Source organism: Aspergillus fijiensis (genome assembly GCF_003184825.1).
Source record: "Aspergillus fijiensis CBS 313.89 unplaced genomic scaffold BO72scaffold_1, whole genome shotgun sequence".
NCBI lineage: Eukaryota > Fungi > Ascomycota > Eurotiomycetes > Eurotiales > Aspergillaceae > Aspergillus > Aspergillus fijiensis.
The window spans coordinates 407,521-427,444 of record NW_024468977.1 but is presented as its reverse complement, the minus strand read 5'-3'; the positions used below and the strand labels follow the sequence as shown (position 1 = coordinate 427,444).

The window sequence follows — 19,924 nt, the reverse complement described above, 5'->3', positions numbered from 1 at the left end:
AGCCTCCAGTCGACTCTGAATGCGGGCCCGATCCGCCCTTGCACCACGGGAATTCGACGGAGCAATAATGGCTTGTCTGCGGGGAACAACGCATTGTTGCACAGCACCTCCGTCTAGAATTCCAATGACCGACTGCATTATGCTCTCACCACAAGAACTTAAATACTTATGAGCCCTGTTCCGTGGAGGAACAAACCCGAGGGTTTCTAGCTGTTCTCATGCTAGCCAACCATAACACGACGACGGTGCTGGTTTTTACCTGCTGCTCGCCATGGTTAATCTAATGGTAACACTGGTTGGTGCTTGGCTCATGCCCGTGGCCTCTGGGCTGAGCCAGTCGACCTTATTCACCACATCCGCATCCGCCTCGTACGCGCAATTCACTATCCCGGCTGAAGCGGATGTGGGGGCTCAATTGATCGCCAACATTGATGATCCTCAGGCAGTCGACGCACAGTCAGTGTGTCCCGGTTACAAGGCCTCAAACGTGCAACAGAGCTCCCATGGCTTCACGGCACGTTTGAACCTGGCCGGGAAGGCATGCAATGTCTATGGGACAGATCTTGATACCTTGACTTTGACGGTGGACTATCAGGCATCAGATCGACTGAACATACAGATCCTTCCCACGTATGTCGACGCCTCTAACTCCTCGTGGTTTATCCTATCAGAGGAATTCGTGCCTAGGCCCAAGTCAGGTGGTGGTGCAACAAATTCCAGCAGTGATCTCACATTCTCCTGGTCCAACGAGCCGTCGTTCAATTTCAAGGTCGTTCGCAAGGCTACCGGTGATGTCTTGTTTGATACTGGAGGTACCGTCTTGGTCTATGAGAACCAATTCATAGAGTTCGCGACATCCCTGCCAGATGAATACAACTTGTACGGTCTCGGAGAACATTTCAACCAGCTCCGTCTGCTCAAAGATGCGAATGTCACCATGTATGCGGCGGATATTGGAGATCCTATTGATAGGTGAGTTCTCCAGCCCAGAAGAAAAACCCCGAATTCTACTAACTTGTAGTCTTGTAGCAACATATACGGGCAACATCCGTTCTACCTTGATACGAGATATTTTGAGGCTGACGGCTCTCACAAGCATGCGAAGAGAAGTGCATTCAATGCCTCTGAACAATACACTTCCTTTTCGCATGGCGTGTTTTTGAGAAACGCCCACGGGCAAGAAGTGCTGTTAAGATCTCAGAGGCTGACCTGGCGAACTCTTGGTGGAGGCATTGACCTGACCTTTTATTCGGGCCCTACCCAGGCCGATGTGACCAAGCAGTATCAAGTTAGCACCGTGGGCTTGCCAGCCATGCAGCAGTATAGCACCCTCGGCTTCCATCAATGTCGCTGGGGCTACAATAACTGGTCTGAACTTGCAGAAGTTGTTGCTAACTTCGAGAAGTTCGAAATTCCCCTAGAGTATATCTGGTTCGTCGTGCATCGTCCTTTGTTTGACGGGCAGAATACTGATGTGTGTGTATCTAGGACCGATATCGATTACATGCACGGATATCGTGACTTCGACAATGATCAACATCGCTTTTCTTACAGCGAGGGTGCAAAGTTTCTCAGTCAACTTCATGACAGTGGGCGTTACTACGTGCCAATTGTCGATGCCGCGCTGTACATTCCCAATCCCGAGAATGCGTCTGATGCGTAGGTCGCCTACTCCATCTGTTGACTGCTTCATTCTTTCTAACTGTAAATCCAGTTACGACACATATACTCGTGGCGCTGCAGATGATGTTTTCATCAAGAATCCCGATGGTAGCCTATACATCGGCGCTGTTTGGCCTGGGTACACGGTGTATCCCGACTGGCATCATCCGAAAGCGACAGACTTCTGGACCAATGAGCTGGTTCTGTGGGCCGAGAATTTGGCTTATGATGGGGTATGGTATGATATGGCTGAGGTCTCATCGTTCTGCGTGGGCAGCTGCGGGACTGGTAACCTCACTCTGAACCCGGTGCATCCGCCGTTCCTGCTTCCTGGTGAGCCTGGAAACATCGTCTACGACTACCCGGAGTATTTCAACATCACCAATGCCACTGAAGCAGCCGCTGCTTCAGCTGGGGCGGCCAGTCAGGCAGCCTCAGTCGGGTCCTCGTCGTCCACTTCTACATCCTACCTGCGTACGACACCTACTCCTGGTGTGCGTGACGTGAATTACCCGCCATACGTGATCAACCATGTGCAGACTGGCCACGACTTGAGTGTCCATGCCATCTCCCCCAATTCCACCCACTCTGATGGGGTACAAGAATACGATGTCCACAGTCTGTTTGGTCACCAAGGCCTGAATGCGACCTACCAAGGTCTGCTCAAGGTCTGGTCCGGCAAGCGCCGTCCCTTCATCATTGGGCGCTCGACTTTCGCTGGTTCAGGCAAGTGGGCTGGACACTGGGGTGGAGACAACATCTCGAAGTGGGGCTCCATGTATTTCTCAATCGCCCAGGCGCTTTCCTTCTCTCTCTTTGGCATCCCGATGTTTGGAGTGGATACTTGTGGATTCAACGGGAATACGGACGAAGAGCTTTGCAATCGCTGGATGCAGTTATCGGCCTTCTTCCCGTTCTACCGAAACCACAATGTACTCTCTGCCATCCCGCAAGAACCATATCGATGGGCGTCCGTTATTGAGGCCTCCAAAACTGCCATGCAAGTTCGTTATGCTTTATTGCCTTATTATTATACCCTGTTTCAGCTCGCCCACAGCACTGGATCTACGGTCATGCGTGCGCTCGCCTGGGAGTTTCCCAATGATCCTACTTTGGCTGGCGTGGATACTCAATTCCTCGTTGGCCCTGCAATCATGGCCATACCCGTGCTCGAGCCGCAAGCCGATACCGTAAATGGTGTCTTTCCCGGAGTGGCTCATGGAGAAGTGTGGTATGACTGGTATACACAGACGGCCGTCGATGCAGAGGCGGGCGTGAACACGACAATCTCGGCCCCACTGGGCCACATTCCAGTCTACGTCCGCGGTGGCAATATCCTTCCTCTTCAGGAGCCGGCATTGACTACTCGTGAGGCTCGGAAGTCCCCTTGGTCCTTGCTAGCTGCGCTTGATAGTGACGGTGCTGCATCGGGACAACTCTACCTTGATGACGGGGTGAGCGTCAATCCCAACGCGACGCTGAACGTTGATTTTTCGGCATCGCGCTCGAGCCTGCACGTTTCGGCGAAGGGGGATTGGGCGGAAAAGAATCCACTTGCGAATGTGACGGTGCTGGGAGTTAAACAGAGACCCTCATCGGTAAAGCTCAACGGGAAACAGCTGTCGAAAGTTCAATATAACTCGACGTCGCATGTTTTGCATGTTGGCGATCTGCAGGATGTAACGAGAAGCGGTGCATGGGCTGAGGACTGGGTTCTGGAGTGGTAGTGTGGTGGTGAATAATGACTGCTTATGTGTCTATGATGCGAGTATAGCAGCGTTCTTTTGAATAGATTATATTTATGAAAAGCGATCTGCGGTCGGGCGGACCATCCGCCGACATTCTTCGCCGAGACTGAGGACAAAATTGCCAACCATAACATTGTCGCACCATTGATAAATCGATTTGGAAAGACCCAAAGAAGAACAAAGAAAAACATACCAACAGGTAGAAGAGGAAGGAAGCACAAGGACAAGTCACCTGCCGCTACCCAGGGAGAATTCCCTCAATCCCCTGACCAAACCATCCATCCATCCATCCATCCATCCCCAACAAGACCAAGGAATTTGGACCCCAACATTCAGAGGTCCTCGGGCACAACTCTAATCTCTAACCTCTAACCTTTCCCTAAGAATCCTGCAGGAGGAAATGAAGGGTCCAGAGAAAGGGCAGCTACTGCGTATCCACTTTCGTGGCTGGCACAAATTACAGTGATGGAATGGGCCATCGTGAAACAGACTCAGGTTGACTTGACTCGGCAGTGCACGTTTCGGCGAAGTATAAAGCTCGCCAATCCAGCTCAGTCAATGCTACACCATGGAGCCAGCTATTATACACAATACCATCATGAACCTTCTCTTATTACTGCTCACGGTCGCGGCGACCGCATTCGCTGCGACTCCGGCCGATTGGCGCTCCCGATCCATCTACTTCTTGCTTACCGACCGTTTTGCTCGTACGGACAATTCAACCACTGCTACTTGTGATACAAGCATCGGGGTATGTTTGGCAGGTGCCCAAGTTGTAGCTTGCCATGTGAGGCTGACATGTGTGCATAGAGATACTGCGGTGGAACATGGCGCGGCATCATCAACCAGGTAAATCTGCTCACTACCTTACCTCTCCTCTGATGGGCTTGACATGTTGTTTACTTTACTGATGGCATCAATCAGCTCGACTATATTCAGGGCATGGGATTTTCAGCCATTTGGATCACTCCAGTAACGGCGCAAGTCCCTCAAGACACCCCTTACGGCCAGGCTTACCATGGATACTGGCAACAAGACGCGTGAGCTCCTCGCCCCTCGTTGGTGTGAGAAGGCGCTCACCCATTCTGAAAGATATTCCCTCAATTCCCACTATGGAACTGCAGATGATCTCAAGGCTTTGGCCTCAGCTCTTCACGCGCGTGGCATGTACCTCATGGTTGATGTCGTTGCCAACCACATGGTTTGTTGACCTTTATGCTAGCGGGAGCAGGCTATCAGACTCATAAATGCTGACGAGAATCATTTAGGGTTACGACGGAGCAGGTGATTCCGTTGACTATAGTGTATTCAAACCCTTCAACAAGAAAGAATACTTCCATCCCTACTGTGCCATCACCAACTACGACAACCAAACCAACGTCCAGAACTGCTGGCTGGGCGATAACAAGGTCTCGCTCCCTGATCTGGACACAACCCGCAGTGACGTACAGATGATGTGGTATGACTGGGTCAAGTCGCTTGTCTCCAACTACTCCAGTATGTTGATCCCAGATCCGTTGCGGCATGAAACGTGGATGACTGATAATCCCAGTCGATGGCCTTCGCATTGACACAGTCAAGCACGTCCAGAAAGATTTCTGGCCGGGCTATAACAAAGCCGCTGGTGTATATTGTATTGGCGAGGTCCTCGACGGAGATGCCTCATACACTTGTCCGTATCAGAATTATCTCGACGGGGTGCTGAATTATCCTATGTATGAGCCTTGGTCATCATACTTTCGAAGCGGAGGCTGAAAATGCTAACTCACAAAAGGTATTATCCTCTCCTTAGAGCATTCAAGTCAACAAGCGGTAGCATCAGCGATTTATACAACATGATCAACACCGTCAAAGACAATTGTCCAGACTCCACCTTGCTGGGAACATTCATTGAGAACCACGATAACCCACGCTTCGCCTCGTAAGTCAAGTCAATCACTTTCTCTAAGCAAGCTCGTCAAGCCACCCCTGCAGCCCAGCTGACCCCATCATTCTCTCAAAAAGGTACACAAAGGACATCTCCCTAGCCAAAAATGTGGCCACATTCTCCATCCTCGCAGACGGGATCCCCATCATCTACGCGGGCCAGGAACAGCACTACAGCGGCGGCAACGACCCTCTCAACCGCGAAGCCACCTGGCTGTCCGGCTACAACACCACCAGCCCCCTCTACACCTCGATAGCGACGGCCAACAAGATCCGCAGCCACGCGATCAGCCAAGATGCGAAGTACTTGGCTTACAAGGTGCGTCTCAGCCCTCAAATTCTGACAATTGCCCATGTTTCTTTCCGTAACTAACTGTGTTTCCCAATGCCGCCTGCAGAACTACCCAATCTACAGCGATACCACCACGTTAGCCATGCGGAAAGGGTTTGATGGCACGCAGATCATCACGGTGCTCTCCAACCTAGGCAGCGGGGGCAAAACGTACACCCTCTCGCTGACGGGGACAGGATTCACAGCCGGCACCAAGGTCACCGAGGTGTTCACCTGCACCACCCTGACCGTCAACGCGGACGGGTCAGTCTCCGTGCCGATGGCAAGTGGGTTACCGAGGGTGTTGTTCCCAACGGGAAAATTGAGCGGGAGCTCGATCTGTACCTAGTTCTTACGGAGTGTTGCTCTTCGCATGTATAGACATTCCTTATATTTTTTTCTCGATTACCGCTTACTAAGAGGTTGAGGTTGAAGGGTTGAAGACGGCGGAGAACATGACCCAATCCAAGGTGTTTGGGTTACCTAGAAGACCCGATAAGGATAAATCCCAAGGGGCGGGGGGGAAGTGCTGCTCAAAGTCGAACAGAAGCACAAACTCTACAAAGAAAAAAACAAGGCTAATGAAGCCACGTACGTACCCGGAAACCCTGCTTTTCCTACCTGCTGTCATCAGTCCATATTCACATCGATAGAACCTGTATGTAAAACTTACAGTAACAGTAACAGTAACAGTACTTCTACGTAGGTCACCGAGCGTAGACCATTGGTGGAGGTGGATGGGTGGTACTGACAGCAACGGATATCACGGAACGGACCGCAAGCCAAGGACAAGGACGGGCTCTGCCAGCTACGTCACAGGTAACTCCGTACTGTGTAGTATGTGTACAATATTTACTATATTTGGTTTGGCAGGGTAGTCCGTACACTATACTGCGGTACAAGGAACGAGAAAGTGCAGGCAGGCACAGACAAACCAGACTTCTTTCGTGGTTCAGGTTCCGGCCCAACCTCCACCACTAGGCTTCACCTCCTCCTCTTCTCCTTCCCTTTTCAAGGCCACACCACCGATAAAACCAACAATCAGGTACATGTACAGTGACTTACAGCCTGTTCATAATTCAGGGGGAGGGGAAGAGGAGGGGAGGGAATAACGAACACGATATGGCGTCATGTTCCTGGGTTTCTTATCTGAGCTACAAGAGACCGAGATTAGATTGAACCGGCTCACTTATCTCTGGCGTCCTCTCTTTCCGCGGAAGTGAGTGAGTGGCATGTTTGCATGTGACAATGCAACAACCTTGAACTCCAGTCGACTGACTAGTCTAGTTAGTAAGTTATCTCCGAGGTCCAATTGAACCCCTCCACTCGGACTGGCTTGGTACCGTATTTACGGAGTAAATTCTCGAGCAAAGCCAGAAATGAGTTCTATGTATTTAGTGTAAATGTACTGTACATATGTACATATTATTTCTCGGAGATATTATTCTCTTTTTTACCTAAAAGAATTGTTTCTGTTCATCGTACGTCATGAGTTGCCATTGTCAGTTCGAGAGGGGCCAGGGGGCTAAAGTCTAGTGCGTCGTATCGCTTTTCCTCCCCCCCTCCTCCCGGCGGACTAGACTACTGGCTGGGTTGGGCTGGGCGGGAGTTTCAGAGCGTTGCCGACCGATATCCTGGTATCCCGGCGACTGCCATCTCATTGAGCATACCGTCGGGAAATGATTGTGGGAGGACTTCTGGCATCAATTGTTCGAATCCGTAGCCATCAATCATATTATCGACCATTGGGGGCAGGAATGAGGCCGTCTGCTCCATGCTCATCTTCCGCGTTTCCCCGAAGGATGACAGGGGAGAGGAGGCTTTGGCAGCAGTTGCCGCTGCTACCGCGGCCGCGGCGGCGGTGGTGGCCGGATCGCTGCCCTCGGTGCATCGCCGCTTGAACTCGACAACCATGCAGGAGAAGCGATAGGCGATGTGATCCTCGTTGGGGGACAGATGGAGCAAGAACATCTGTACCTGCTCGATGAGTGGGTCCATGAGGTTGAAATCACAGAGGTTGAGGGCGGCATAGCCAACCATGAAATACGTCTGGTCGACGAGACTTAGAGCGGAAGAATATCGGATCTGAAGAAACTTGGACAACATCAGGCGGGAGGTTTGCAGGACCTCCGAGGCGAGAGTATCGGAGCCTGGGCTAAAGCGCATGGAGGTGCGGTAGAGAAGGATCTGGCAGAACCAGAGGCTTAGCTCGAGGGTGAACTGTTCACCAGCTGAGCTCGCTACCTCGTTAGTTCCTTCGTAGCTGACCAATTTTCGCAAGATATGCAGGACCTACCGAAGAGATGGGCCCACTCGGCCCTCCACCGCTCGATTTCCTCGAATTTGGTATCAGCGACTCGCATTCGGCCGCCATTGCTCTGGAGGCGTAGTGTAATGAGGTATAGCTGGATCTCGGCCACTACCTTTGCGTCGTCCAGAGTTGCACCTGGGTGCTCCAGAATCCGTGGACAATGATCAAGATAGCGTGGCTGGATGTGGAAAGGACGAGCGTTGCCGACCGCAAAACTATGCATAATTAGCGGGAAGAGCCATGTAGTAGAACGGATGGACCGCACTGGAGCTGCGTCAAGCAGTAAGTATTCCAAAGCCGGAGCTGTGCGGCGGTCTCGTTATCGATCATAGTCTCCGTAGGCCCATAGTTGAGACAATCAAAGGAGATGATGGCATGGTTGATCGAAACCCCACTCAATAGCCAGCTGTCCATTGGGGGCTCCTTTTGTACAGTCGCAGGCCAAAGGCAAAGCAGCGCAAGAGCTTGGAGAGACTCGTAGCGAAGCGGTGGCTTATCCCACAGAAGATTTACCACAGCATGTCGCACTTGAAGGTATATCGTATGTACCACAGATGTGGGGATGCCAGGAACATAGCGGGATGCTAGTAGACAAGCAGTATTATATAGCAAGGAATCAGGATTCCGCGCCTCATTCTGTATATCGGAGAGATTATATATGGAGACATAAGGGCCGAAATTGTCCACGAATCTTTACTTCAAGCATCAGCAATTTGTCCAAGCACCGAGGGGAAAAGGACAGATGGTTCGTACATTTGCAGCAGTTTGAGTGATAGTTTATGGTCTAAGCCACCCTTTGCGATGTCTTCGCTCAAGTATGCCGAGTTTTCGGTCTCACCAAAGAATTCCGATTGAAGGTCTTGGATGAGCCGAACAGGCTTGGGCAAAAATGGAGATGATGGGCTGCCTTCCGACGACGTGCCATCATCGGCATTGGTAGCTCTGGTCCAACACGAGGGAATGCCAGTGGGGGTTACTGGCGATTGGTCCAGCATTTGGCGCATCATACTCGTCATCTCTCTCATGCTTCTTTCGAGTGAGGTCAAGCGCTCCTCAATCGACGGAATCGCGGACGTCGCATCCGACCACATTGAGGCATTATCTTGAAAACGATCGGTCGTTTCCGGTAACTTGCAGTCGATCCTGTAGGAATTGACAACTGTCAGACGTCGGAGGCTCTTCAGTTCACACTAATTACAGGAATCGAAGGGCACTGGAATGGTCCAGCAGGTGGAGATCTGCCTCTGACCTTAAGGATAGACAGCGGCGGCATGCATGGCCGCGCGGATCTAAATCGCATCTGGTTTTAAGCTTGCGACAAGTATGGCAAGCCGTCATCGATCGTCGTATGCGTCCTTTGGGACGGGCAGCATCGGGATTCGACGCTAATCTCCGGCCATCATCTGCCACGGTGACGCCTTTGTGCTCCCATGAGGAAGCCTCATACTTGATCTCGTCGGTGGTTCTAGTCATGGCCTTGGATGAGGCGCCGTGGTTGGTTAATTTGATCAATTTGGTCAATTGATGGATAGGGAAATTGGTTGCGTTGGAAAGACAATTGAGGGAGGGACGAGGGAATTACGCGCGGGCCATCAATAGTAGCAGGGCTGGTGGAGAGAAAGGAGGAGAAAGATCGGCCTTTTTAAGAGTCGGCACACCAAGACTGGGAATGCGATTGTTCTCGCTTGCTGCGACTTGACGACAGATAACTTGTTAGATTGGTTCTGGGTGTTCTGGGTGTTATGGGACCCGCTCCAGTCCGGTCTTGACCTGGGGTAAACGCTAAGTGGCGGAAGTAGGTGCGACCGGCCAATCCATGACCCTGCAGGTCTTCTAGAAAACAGAAAAAAAAAGCAAATCGATGGACCGCAAGGAGGATTATTCACCAGTCCGAGGAAGAGGGGTTGATTGGCAAGCGCTATGATACTTCGTGCTTTCTTACCGTGCACTTCCGACGTAAACCGGATTCAAAGTAAATTCCGCTTTCATTGAAAGGGCGAGAGGGGGTTGGTTTGGGCTTGCTGGCGCCAGTGGGAAATTAAGACAGGCCCTATTAAGTCCACTGATTTGTTCGGCGGCAGTCCTTATCATGTACCCTAAATCGGTATCGGAAGGAGTTCCAGGATAAGAAGGTGAGTAACGTCTCCATCCATGATCTGTCGGGGTTGAACGCCTTGGATAACCACGACCATGCATGCATGTTTTTCCTCATCTCGCTAGTGCAGGCCTTGAATCATCTTACCCCTTCGTTGGCCATTTCTAAGATTCGCGATCGCTATTACATGCTTGACTGTCGCTCAAGAATTTTTGTGATGGTGGATGCCAGCAAAGGCCAAGGCCACTGCCGTAGATCACGGGGTCAATGGATCATCCAGGGTAACCTGATGGGCATAGCAGCCATAAAACGGTGGGTTTGGTGCCTTCACAGGAACAATTCCTCCAACTTCAAACAGGCTTCGCTGCAATGCAACATTGAGCACCTGCCAAAGCGGCTACCAGCGGATGTTCTCGATGGCAGTTGCAAGGCTATAGAGCTAGCGTCATCCTATCCTTGACTAGGTTTTCAGCCAACAAAGTATATCCGATGCAGGTCCATCGTTGTTGGTGCCAGGGCGCCCAGGTTCATTCCCTGGTAGTGTATCCCGTGGGGGATCCTCGGCACTGATTCGAGCGATCAGGACCATTGTGGAACTCCTTCATGGCCCACTAAAGCCCCTGTGAGCCGTTTGGATGTCGAAGAATCATACTATGCATTGCTCTTATCACATCATATCTGGTCCCGAGTTGACAATTCGGAGTGAAGGAGAGACACGATTTGGCCGTAATCGACAGGCACCCGAGTTAAGGCCACAAATTGAGTGGGTCCCAGTAGTACGAGTACAGTGTTCTTAAGTGCGGTGGAGCTTGTGTTGTCTGTTCAAGGCTTGTCTTGGAATGAGCCCGTGACAAGAGGACTGGCGCCAACCAAGCACTATGATAACCGAATTTAGCATCGAAAGCTCTTCCAGCCAGAACCGGGGATTGCTGATCTGCGGTCTGGTGCGAATAACTGTCGTATTCTCGGTCGCATCTTGAGATATTGAGAATCGTTCGTCGGAGTCGGAGGGAAGGAAAGAAGCACATCGAATCAAACTCATTCCGTGCTTTGCGCGCTGTCAAGCATCAGCTAGCGACAACTGTACCTCGGCCTCACGGGCCGTAGACCCTTTTTGGGATGGAGCGCATCGGCTTGCAGCGCCAGTTCTAGAGCGAAAGGCGCAATTCAACCAACCACTGCCGCTACCACCGTCTTCCGTTCGTTCTAGGACCCATCTCGCTTGCTGACCCCGAGAAAAGTCAATTGGCAGCAGACAAAAAGCGGGGACGGACGGGATAAAAAAAAGAATAAAAACGACACCTGGCTATGCGATCCCTCGTACAAAAGTCCACGAGAGCAGCAAAACTATCGCGTGGGGGAATGGGAGTAACAGTCGAGCGACAGCTTTTGCCTTCTCTCTTTTCTGGGTTATTGTCAGATGATCCAGTCAGAAAGCCCGATGAATTCAATCAGCGTTGGTCGGCTAAGCCAAGTTGGGAATTCAAGCGTTCCCCACTGGCATGATAATGTGGTTGCATCCGACTCCATGTCTCACATGCTATCGTTCGATTCGAACAAATAAATGATGATGTGTCAATAGTTTAACGTTAAAATGATGGAATTCGAGCCCGATGATTCGAGATATGAGGCATTTAATTTCGCAGTCTATTGTGTCGGAGAGATCCGTAATCTCAGGTCCTCAGGGCATACTGTAGGTCGGTACTCCGTAGTATCTCGTGCTTATCGAACCGTACCTGTCGGAGGCCAGGTTGAGCTGGCTGATCAGGCTGATAAATTAACCGCCACCACTCGGCAAGCTTCGGTCATTGCCGACACTTCCTATAACCAATCGCTGGTGTAAGAAAGGCAGCTACCAGCTGATCGTCCAGAGTCCAGACACTTGGAGGTCATTTCCTCTGCGCAGTCAAAATCCGCCAATAAAAGCAGACAGATTGAATGTGGCAGGGATAGTGGCAGTCGATCGGCTCCAGCAGATGGTCACCCAACCGCGACAGCAACCCAAGTGGCCATAGCCATTATAGAGACAGGAATTGAAAATCGAGTAATCACTGCCATTGCGAGAGCGATAGAGAACTGAGAAGGAAGAGCCGTGTTAGACAAGGTCGGAGAGACTGGGTGTGCTGGAGGTTGAGAATGAAGATTGCTGGAGTGTCGCTGAAATTGAGCCCGAGCTGAGCCTGAAAGCACCTTCCTAAACGGGCATGGAAGATACAACCTGAGGACTCACGGGACTAACAGCCGTGTTTGTCTGTTTGTCTGTTTTGCTTCATCGAAGAGAGGGAGGAAAAAAAAACCAACTTCTATCCTGATGACTTTCCTGTCAATTCCACCCTTCTGAGCAATTGGCGCAGTGTCCTTTATTTATAACCATGACCCTGAATACAAGGTCTCAAAATCTGGCCCCAGCAATTGAAACACTCATGTAATGGCTTCTTGTTCAAGAGCGCGGCAACCGTCGGCGCAGCGGCAAGCAGCGGGACTCGGTCGCCCTGAGTGGAGAGATGTGTGTACAGACCACACCTTCAGATGCAACCCTTTACACAGTAGCCCAAGTCCAGTCCCATCAGGGAATGCTCCACGTGGGTAAAGGACTGTAATTCAAGTAATGTCATGGTCTCCAGCCGAAGGACAGGGTGCACGACGTGTTGTGCCTGGTACTGCGAATGCTGGCATCCACTTCTTTCCTTCGAGAACTGGCAGGGTCAGTCGAGACATCTACTGGATGGGTCAGATATTCAGCCAATGCAACCAATGACAGCCTCCGCAGGATTGCATATCAATACTCACTTGGCGATAGAGTTAAGACTCTGCGAGCAGAGGGACTAGGGCTCGGGATCGGCCCTCCGAAGGGGCTTAACAGGAGATCTTTTGACCATCAATACCCCCTTCAACCTTAAAGAGTCATGAAGGATGCACCATCATCCGTCGCAGATGCGAAAGGAAGGAGAATTTATAACATCTAGCCGAACCTAAGACGGTCCACCACGACAGGCATTTGCACAACCCCCCAGAGCGCCGATGCCGGACGTCCCGAGATTAGGTGGCTCCAATAGTAGGCGGGAACACGGTGTGCTTGCAGAAAACTACTTCGTTCCTCCTCAGTCTCATTGGATCAGATCTACTACTTAGTTTAGACTCCCGAGCAAGGTCAACCGGCTCAACGTCCGGTAAAGGAGTCGGACGTCCACCGGCTGGCCCATCTGCTCGATCATGTGGCCATGTTTCTGGCATCACTAATTAAGCTGGTGGCCATGACCTTGCATACTGATATTGCAGCGGAGGCGGATAGACGGCATCAGCTAATGTTACCCTGTCCTATAAGCTTTGGCCACTGACCCGAAACTGGTTCATCAGGGCAACATGGAACATGATTCGGACGTCCGCGCCCGTCTCTCCGAAAGGTCTCCTCCAAGATATAGGAGACGAGGATAATGCATGCGTTCTGATCCTCATCTAATCATTTCGAGTTGGTGACATGAGACTTTGCTCATATCTGAGTGCAAGACGAGAATGGCTCCTTGGCTTCTGAGACCAGTCGCAACTCCTCGTCTCCTGGTCTTCGACTGACCCATGTTCACGGTGTGAGTCAGGGATCTGTGCGGCCCTACTCTGATAAGAGGGTCTTAGAGACACATCACCTGAAAAACAAGGATCTAGCCGGTGTATAAAGTGACTAGCCGCCACATTGTCCAGCTTGTGTCTGATCTCGAATCATCAGCGCCTACGAATCAGATTTGCTGCAGAGATATCTGAAGGCCCGCCGGTGCTGTGAGATGTATACCTCACCGGGATTATGGATCTCGGACCGGGAAGGTGCGTAGCATTGGACGGGTGTATCTGTTACGTTACATCGAATAGACGCTGGCTTATAAGGTCATTCGTAAGCAATGATCCAGTACTGATGTCGCCCTGATCATGCCAGCCTCACGATTCGCTCGATCGATTTGTGGAAATTGAACTATCGTTGTGCTCGAATCGATCTATTGGGTACGATAGGTCGGAGTCATGACAACAAAGAGCAATGGCATGACTTGTGGAACTTTCCTCCCCACGTTTGTCACTTCGACACAGAAGCCCCTGTCGGGTGATGCTTTCCAATGCGACCTAGGTAGTCGAGTCAGTCAACATAGTCGACACGAGTAAGCATGACTATGTATGGTGAAGCGCCAATAGGACTCACAACACCAAGTGTGGCTGAGAGGCCCTGATTCTTCATACTTTGTCATGGGATTTACGATGCGAGCCACAACCTTCCATCCACTGTGCATATTTTCAGTGTCTGCCAATCGTTAGCACGCAATCGCGACCTATCAAAGACTACATCATCTCGCAATCCTGATTCCATATGTGATTTGACAAGGGGCCTGATCCTACCAATCAGAGACAGCTTCGAGTTGACTTTGCCACACTCGACAATGCCTGTAGCGGCATCTGTGCTCTCAGGCAGGCAAAGCACTGATTCTTTTCGTTCATCGGTAGCAGATCGAAATTCGACTATATTTCGTCTTCTGTCAAGCTTGAGGTTCAAGGTCGGATCTACATGGAGAGCGGTGCAATATAGACGTGAGGAGCAATCGCTTTACGCTCGCAACGCTGCTGTGGTGTCGCACATAGATACTGATCGACGGTCAGTCTGCTCAGATGGATAGAAACTCGTGCTACTGCACTAGGATACTCATTACCCCAGCGATACGCCTCTAGACTCCCCTTATCGCGGTCAAACCCGTTCTGACAATTTAAGGCTGTCAATTCCCCGCCCCGACCTCGGAGTGGTCAATTGCCGGGGAGGGGAAGGACGGGATTGCTGCGGGGGTTGTAGGTGATGGGATAAGACTTTCCTAATGGTCTAGAAGATTCCAAGTGGGAGGTAGCCACGGCCACTCGCTCTGTCCACTTGTACTTCTGCCATCCAGGGTGAGTGGAATCGTTGCCTGCAAATGTGATCGATAGTCAGCTGTGCCAAGCCTTGCATCGCTCAAGGCTATAGCGAAAGGATACATGGTCACATCTTCACTGCAGCGATCACGAGCACCCGGCCGATAGAGGTCACTTACCATGAGTCCGGTCAACCACAGCCGCGGCCAAGTTGCTCTCAAGCCTGTTATCTCTCTGCATCATAGACAGGGAAGTTTGAAGTTCAATGAGCTTCGTTCAGTCTTGAGAGATGCTGTAAGTCATCAAAGCAGGTGGCTGTAATGAAGCTCAGTTCCTCCCATGGTCTTTTCCTATGTCATTGCGACTGGGCACGACGAACAGTGGTTGGAGCATCGTCCTCGCATGCGTCAGACAGTGAGGATCAGTGGTGATGGATTTTCCAGCACTGCGAACATCTGTGATACGCTTGTCAATGACCTCACTGCCTCCCTTTCCTTCCTATATGTTCCCATCTCGCTAGACGAGTGTCTGTCGCAGATCTGCCTCATCGGTCGTTATACTGGCTTCAACGAGCCTTCGTACGGTGTGAATTTCTGCCTCGGCCGGAAGCAGATGAATTGATTGCTCATACTTCGGTCATACCCCGCTCTTCCAGAAGAAAATGTATTGGTCAAATTGATGAAGGATGTGGGTGATAAATACGTTCAAGTACTTGAGGCTATCTGAGTAAAAATGTCAACATGGGCGCGGCGGGCGGTCAACAGCCTGGCCACCAGGTCGCAAGGCCGCTTTCAGGGTATTCTGCTGGGTACGGTACTTCAAGGGAGGCATTATGAGCCTAAGACTATTATTACTCGGGCCATACTCTACCGGGGAGAGATAGCATATTTCTACAGTTATTAGATGGGTACTCTGCGAGACCTTCGGGCAGTAGGCATTCGGACAGGTCTTACACAGTCTAAGAAACACTTTGAAACAGTATCGTAGCAGGAGATAACTTACCTCTCTTTTGGATTGTTACTTCTGCCATAGAAGCGGCGCATAAGTCTAGCTTTACATTCCCTGGTATATATCCATCACGTCTCCTCAACAGAAAAATAATCCCTATCCTCTTCCTCCACATCCTAAATACATCCCATACTCAACCTCACCTGAAACCGCCAAACAGGCTATGGATAGTATATACCCAACCAAGCAAACCAACTCAACAGCAGAAATCTACCGCACCAAAAGACCAACAAGCATTCACGGTACAGTACCATCACCACAATCTACTAACACCCCCCCAGTCTCTCCAAAAGCACCAAACCACCAGCCATAAGTCCCATGCATTTCCGACCCCTCTCCATACTACATATCGGAAAAAAGAGTAGGAGGAAACGAGGGTGGATGGGAAGAAGGCAAGGGTGCAACAACACAGTAGCTACATACCATACCATACAAACATACATACTATCAAAGTCATCCTTTTTCGGAAAAAGTCTATCTCGCCAAGTCTCTCGTCGACACACCCACGCACACACCGTACCGCTTCGTCCTCAAGGGTGCTTCGTAGGGCTAAGAATGGGACACCCGCCCAATGAGAGCACAGGGGAAGGAGGTGTGTGTGTGTGAGAAACCATCGTCCTGGGATGTTGTCACACCCGAGAGAAAACCGATGTGTACCGAGTGTGCTGTGTTACATACTAATCTTTCTTTTCGGCATGGTTACAAGACGTACTGTACACTACATGACCCTGAAGTGCCATGCAGGGAAGGGGATCGGGAAACCCAAATCCAGGTGGTACAGTACAGATGCATGTAAGCCTTTTCCCCCAGCAGATAGGTTTGTTTCACAAGTCTGGGAACTCGTAAAAAGAGCTCCGTGCGGGATTGCATACACATATGTGCTCGGGACATGTGCACATGTACAACTGTCCAAATTAGGCTGCGAAACATGTTAGCATATTGAACATATACATGCGACTGACCATTCAAGCGTTTGCTGTCACAGCATAAATTCAATGCATTCATTCAACTGAACAAGCAACAATTGGTGCAAATCAGGGAATAAGGAATCAAGGATCAAAGTTTATTTGACAAAAAAGGCCGTGGGAGGTTGGGCAGATAGCGATAGATCCGGAATCACTACTTAACTTATTCTGACTTGCATAAACTTTTCTTGGGTCTCTCCTGTCAGTGTGTCCGTGGGACTGGGAGGGGGAATGGAATTCCATTTCCAGAGAGACAGGGAGAAAGGGAAAGACGCAATGCAAGTGAGGGAAAGGGAGCTCGACTCATGCAGACGCTCGGTATCCCCCCTCACGTTCTCCCAGTCACATCGAAATTCTACAAGAAGGAGGGAAGAGAACTCGCTGGAGGGCGAGCCCACGACAAATCAGGCCCTTCGCTCATTTAAGCATTTAGGCAACTGAATATGCATATTCTCTGACAGGACGTCAGGCTGTAAGCATCGGCCCAAAGAGGGAAAAGGATCTTACTTACTTTCGAGGCGGGTCTGGCACAAGGAGATGGTTTCAAAAAGGCAGCAGATGGAAAAACAAGGATGGCGTGCATGAAAGACCACATGTACAAATCCTCCGCACATAGTCTCATGCAATTAGACTACGGACTCTTTCCGGCAATCCTTCCTAGAAATTTGGAGGTATTTGGAGGCAAAGCACGAAACATACCTACGATGTAGTCCGTGGGTGAGGTAGACTTAGCTGAATGATGTTATTACCCTCAAGTTCAGTTCTTGTGAAGAGTTAAGGTGGTGGCGGGCGGCAGCTGCATTTTCCGCTTTTGCCCTAAGTAGAAGGGTATTCATGATAGGTCAAACCGATCGTGGAAGGAGAGAGAGTTCTTACCGACTTCCACCTTGCAGCTAAGGGCAAGTGTGTTAAATAATTAATTAGATGAGTATGCAAATATGTGAGAGTGCTAGCCAGGGATGAAGCTTAGCGGACATGCTCGGTGATCATGGTCTGTCAAACCCCGTCGCACAGACAGCAAGCGAGAAACGACAGCTACTACTTATGTATGAGTATGTTGTATCATGTCGATCCCTGTCTACGTACATACAAATCACTCGAGGAAGGGAGATCTGCTGCAGCAAAGTGGAGTGCAGATGGGGTTCATTTCCAGGTTTTCCCTGATCGCAACGAGGGGGTGTGGGAACTCTCAATGCCCTGACGAATTCCTCTTGTCCAACTGCAACTGATCCTTTGTCGGCCGAATGTACGAACAAGCCAGACAGACAGCCAGACATGCGTCTTCTTCCCAGATCATGGGATGATCCCACAGACTCAGACACATGATGAGGATACAATCATGCGATCCTACATCGTATTTTCTTCATGGTTGCGTGCAAGTCGCGCCGTTGAGCTGGCGCGCAGGCATGTCAAGGCGGACAAGAAGACAGTTAAGTAGCATGGTCCGTTGATAAACTATACATGAACTGTTGTGCTGTAACAGGACTCGGGAACCCCGTCTGCTTACCGAATTGGGGATGCCGTCGCTTTCACAGGATGGTATATGGGCGATCCGTGTGTCCCAGAACACACACAGATCGCTCACAGAGCACGCACTTGAAACTCCGCTCGCTCCCGCTCGCTCACCATATGATTAGAGCAAGCTCTCTAAACCGTGCGCATACTATGGTGAATAGCCTTGAGTCCTCGAACTCTCCTATTAAGTTAGCAGAGCTTCCACAACACTTATCAAGAAAGTAAGATATTTTGTATCCTCGATCATATAACAGAATTTATCCTTCCTGCTGATAATCTGGATGACGGTGAGTATGTCGGTATGGAAGAAAGCTAAAGACTGGTATAAAGTCTATACATGTCCCCTCATCCTATATCAATAACATGCTTGGAAGATTTTATATTGATGTTCTAGAATAGATTAGGAGAAGGATATAATCCAACAACAAGCTGCAATTGTACAGTGAGAAACAGCAAATCAAAGCTTTCGTGAGGTAGGCCTACTTTAACCTCCTTTAACCCAGATCCCATTCCTTTTTCATACACCAACCAGCAAGAATAGTGGCCACATGCACTACGCCCGGCAGTTGGCCAAGGGCGCTGTCCCTCCTGCTGGGCCGAGAGGAAGTTGTTTACCCGGGCTACTATATGAATAAGGGGGAATGGACGAGTAGCGCCGGAGCACATAGGAGATGTTGGCACGATCTTGACCGGCACATACAAGACTTCGGCGCCATACTCTTTAACGAGAAGTATACTACTGTCTTTTGCTTGTCTATATCACATCCGTCGTATGGTGTCGAGGAGCTCCACGAGACAGATTTCCGTAGTCGTGCGCAATATATTCGAGTCACATTAGCAGCACGCATTAACTTAGATGAACGCTTACATGCTGTTTAGGTAGGGCAATGGTCCGACTGACACTTTCTCTAAGAGCCGCTCCCGGAGTGATCCTTGACCGCCGCTCAGGATTATTCCAGACACGCACTTCTATGCTCCTCCCACGCTCTTGGCTCCTTCGTGAGCAAAAAGCAGCGCCAAGTTGAGTCGAAGGGAAAGTGGCAGCCCAGTTCAGTAGTAACTAACTTAAGTTGACTTAGTATACTTAATGTAAGCATGGAATACATTCCTGTCACCACACCTCGTCTTCCTGCTCTTCTTCTCCGATCAATAACACATACATACATACTTATCTGCAGTACAATTCGCTGTCTCTCCACATCTCCCTGTACGCGGGGGTCCGATCACCCTCCCTTCTCCTCACCCTTTCCCTCCCCCCTCGCATTAAAGGTGACATCTACCCAGCCCGGGATCCTCCATGCACATCGGTCAGATTCACCGCCATGTGATAGATCGGATCAAATCCCGGTTTTTGTGAAGCATCTTTCACTCCCGACCTTTAAGAAATGCCAGTCAAAATGTGCCCTCACCTTCTGTTAACTTACTCAGTATTTTACTCCTCATCCTCCCCCTCCCTTCCCAACCCCGTGCTTCATGCAGTAAGTC

At 50.3% G+C, this 19,924-nt stretch overlaps 3 protein-coding genes across 3 annotated transcripts; 2 read left to right on the top strand and 1 right to left on the bottom strand.

Annotated features, from left to right (window-relative positions):
* Positions 1-271: 271 nt before the first annotated feature.
* BO72DRAFT_366675 (glycoside hydrolase family 31 protein) lies at positions 272-3,389 on the top strand (the record flags this gene model as incomplete). The annotated part of the gene is made up of 4 exons (XM_040940801.1): positions 272-972; positions 1,030-1,431; positions 1,489-1,659; positions 1,715-3,389. 4 exons carry the CDS (start codon positions 272-274, stop codon positions 3,387-3,389), a joined length of 2,949 nt encoding a protein of 982 aa, XP_040806650.1.
* Positions 3,390-3,709: 320 nt separating this feature from the next.
* Positions 3,710-6,122, top strand: BO72DRAFT_443487 (alpha-amylase). The gene is made up of 9 exons (XM_040943582.1): positions 3,710-4,161; positions 4,221-4,259; positions 4,335-4,450; positions 4,503-4,611; positions 4,679-4,907; positions 4,963-5,125; positions 5,185-5,331; positions 5,415-5,655; positions 5,735-6,122. Exons 1-9 carry the CDS (start codon positions 4,009-4,011, stop codon positions 6,014-6,016), a joined length of 1,479 nt encoding a protein of 492 aa, XP_040806649.1. The 5' UTR covers positions 3,710-4,008; the 3' UTR covers positions 6,017-6,122.
* A 1,156-nt stretch (positions 6,123-7,278) lies between these two features.
* On the bottom strand, positions 7,279-9,451 carry BO72DRAFT_366561 (C6 zinc finger domain protein; the record flags this gene model as incomplete). Its single annotated transcript, XM_040940795.1, has 5 exons — positions 7,279-7,898; positions 7,964-8,193; positions 8,244-8,669; positions 8,732-9,121; positions 9,228-9,451. The coding sequence occupies 5 exons, from the start codon at positions 9,449-9,451 to the stop codon at positions 7,279-7,281; spliced, it is 1,890 nt and encodes a 629-aa protein (XP_040806648.1).
* Positions 9,452-19,924: the final 10,473 nt, after the last annotated feature.

What these genes read in the sequence shown, in the direction of transcription:
- BO72DRAFT_443487 (XM_040943582.1), top strand. Translation starts at nt 4,009, where the DNA reads ATGAACCTTCTCTTATTACTGCTCACGGTCGCGGCGACCGCATTCGCT. An exon ending in ATGTCGTTGCCAACCACATG is followed by an intron (nt 4,612 to 4,678) that starts GTTTGTTGACCT and finishes AGAATCATTTAG; the next exon opens with GGTTACGACGGAGCAGGTGA. An exon ending in GATAACCCACGCTTCGCCTC is followed by an intron (nt 5,332 to 5,414) that starts GTAAGTCAAGTC and finishes TCTCTCAAAAAG; the next exon opens with GTACACAAAGGACATCTCCC.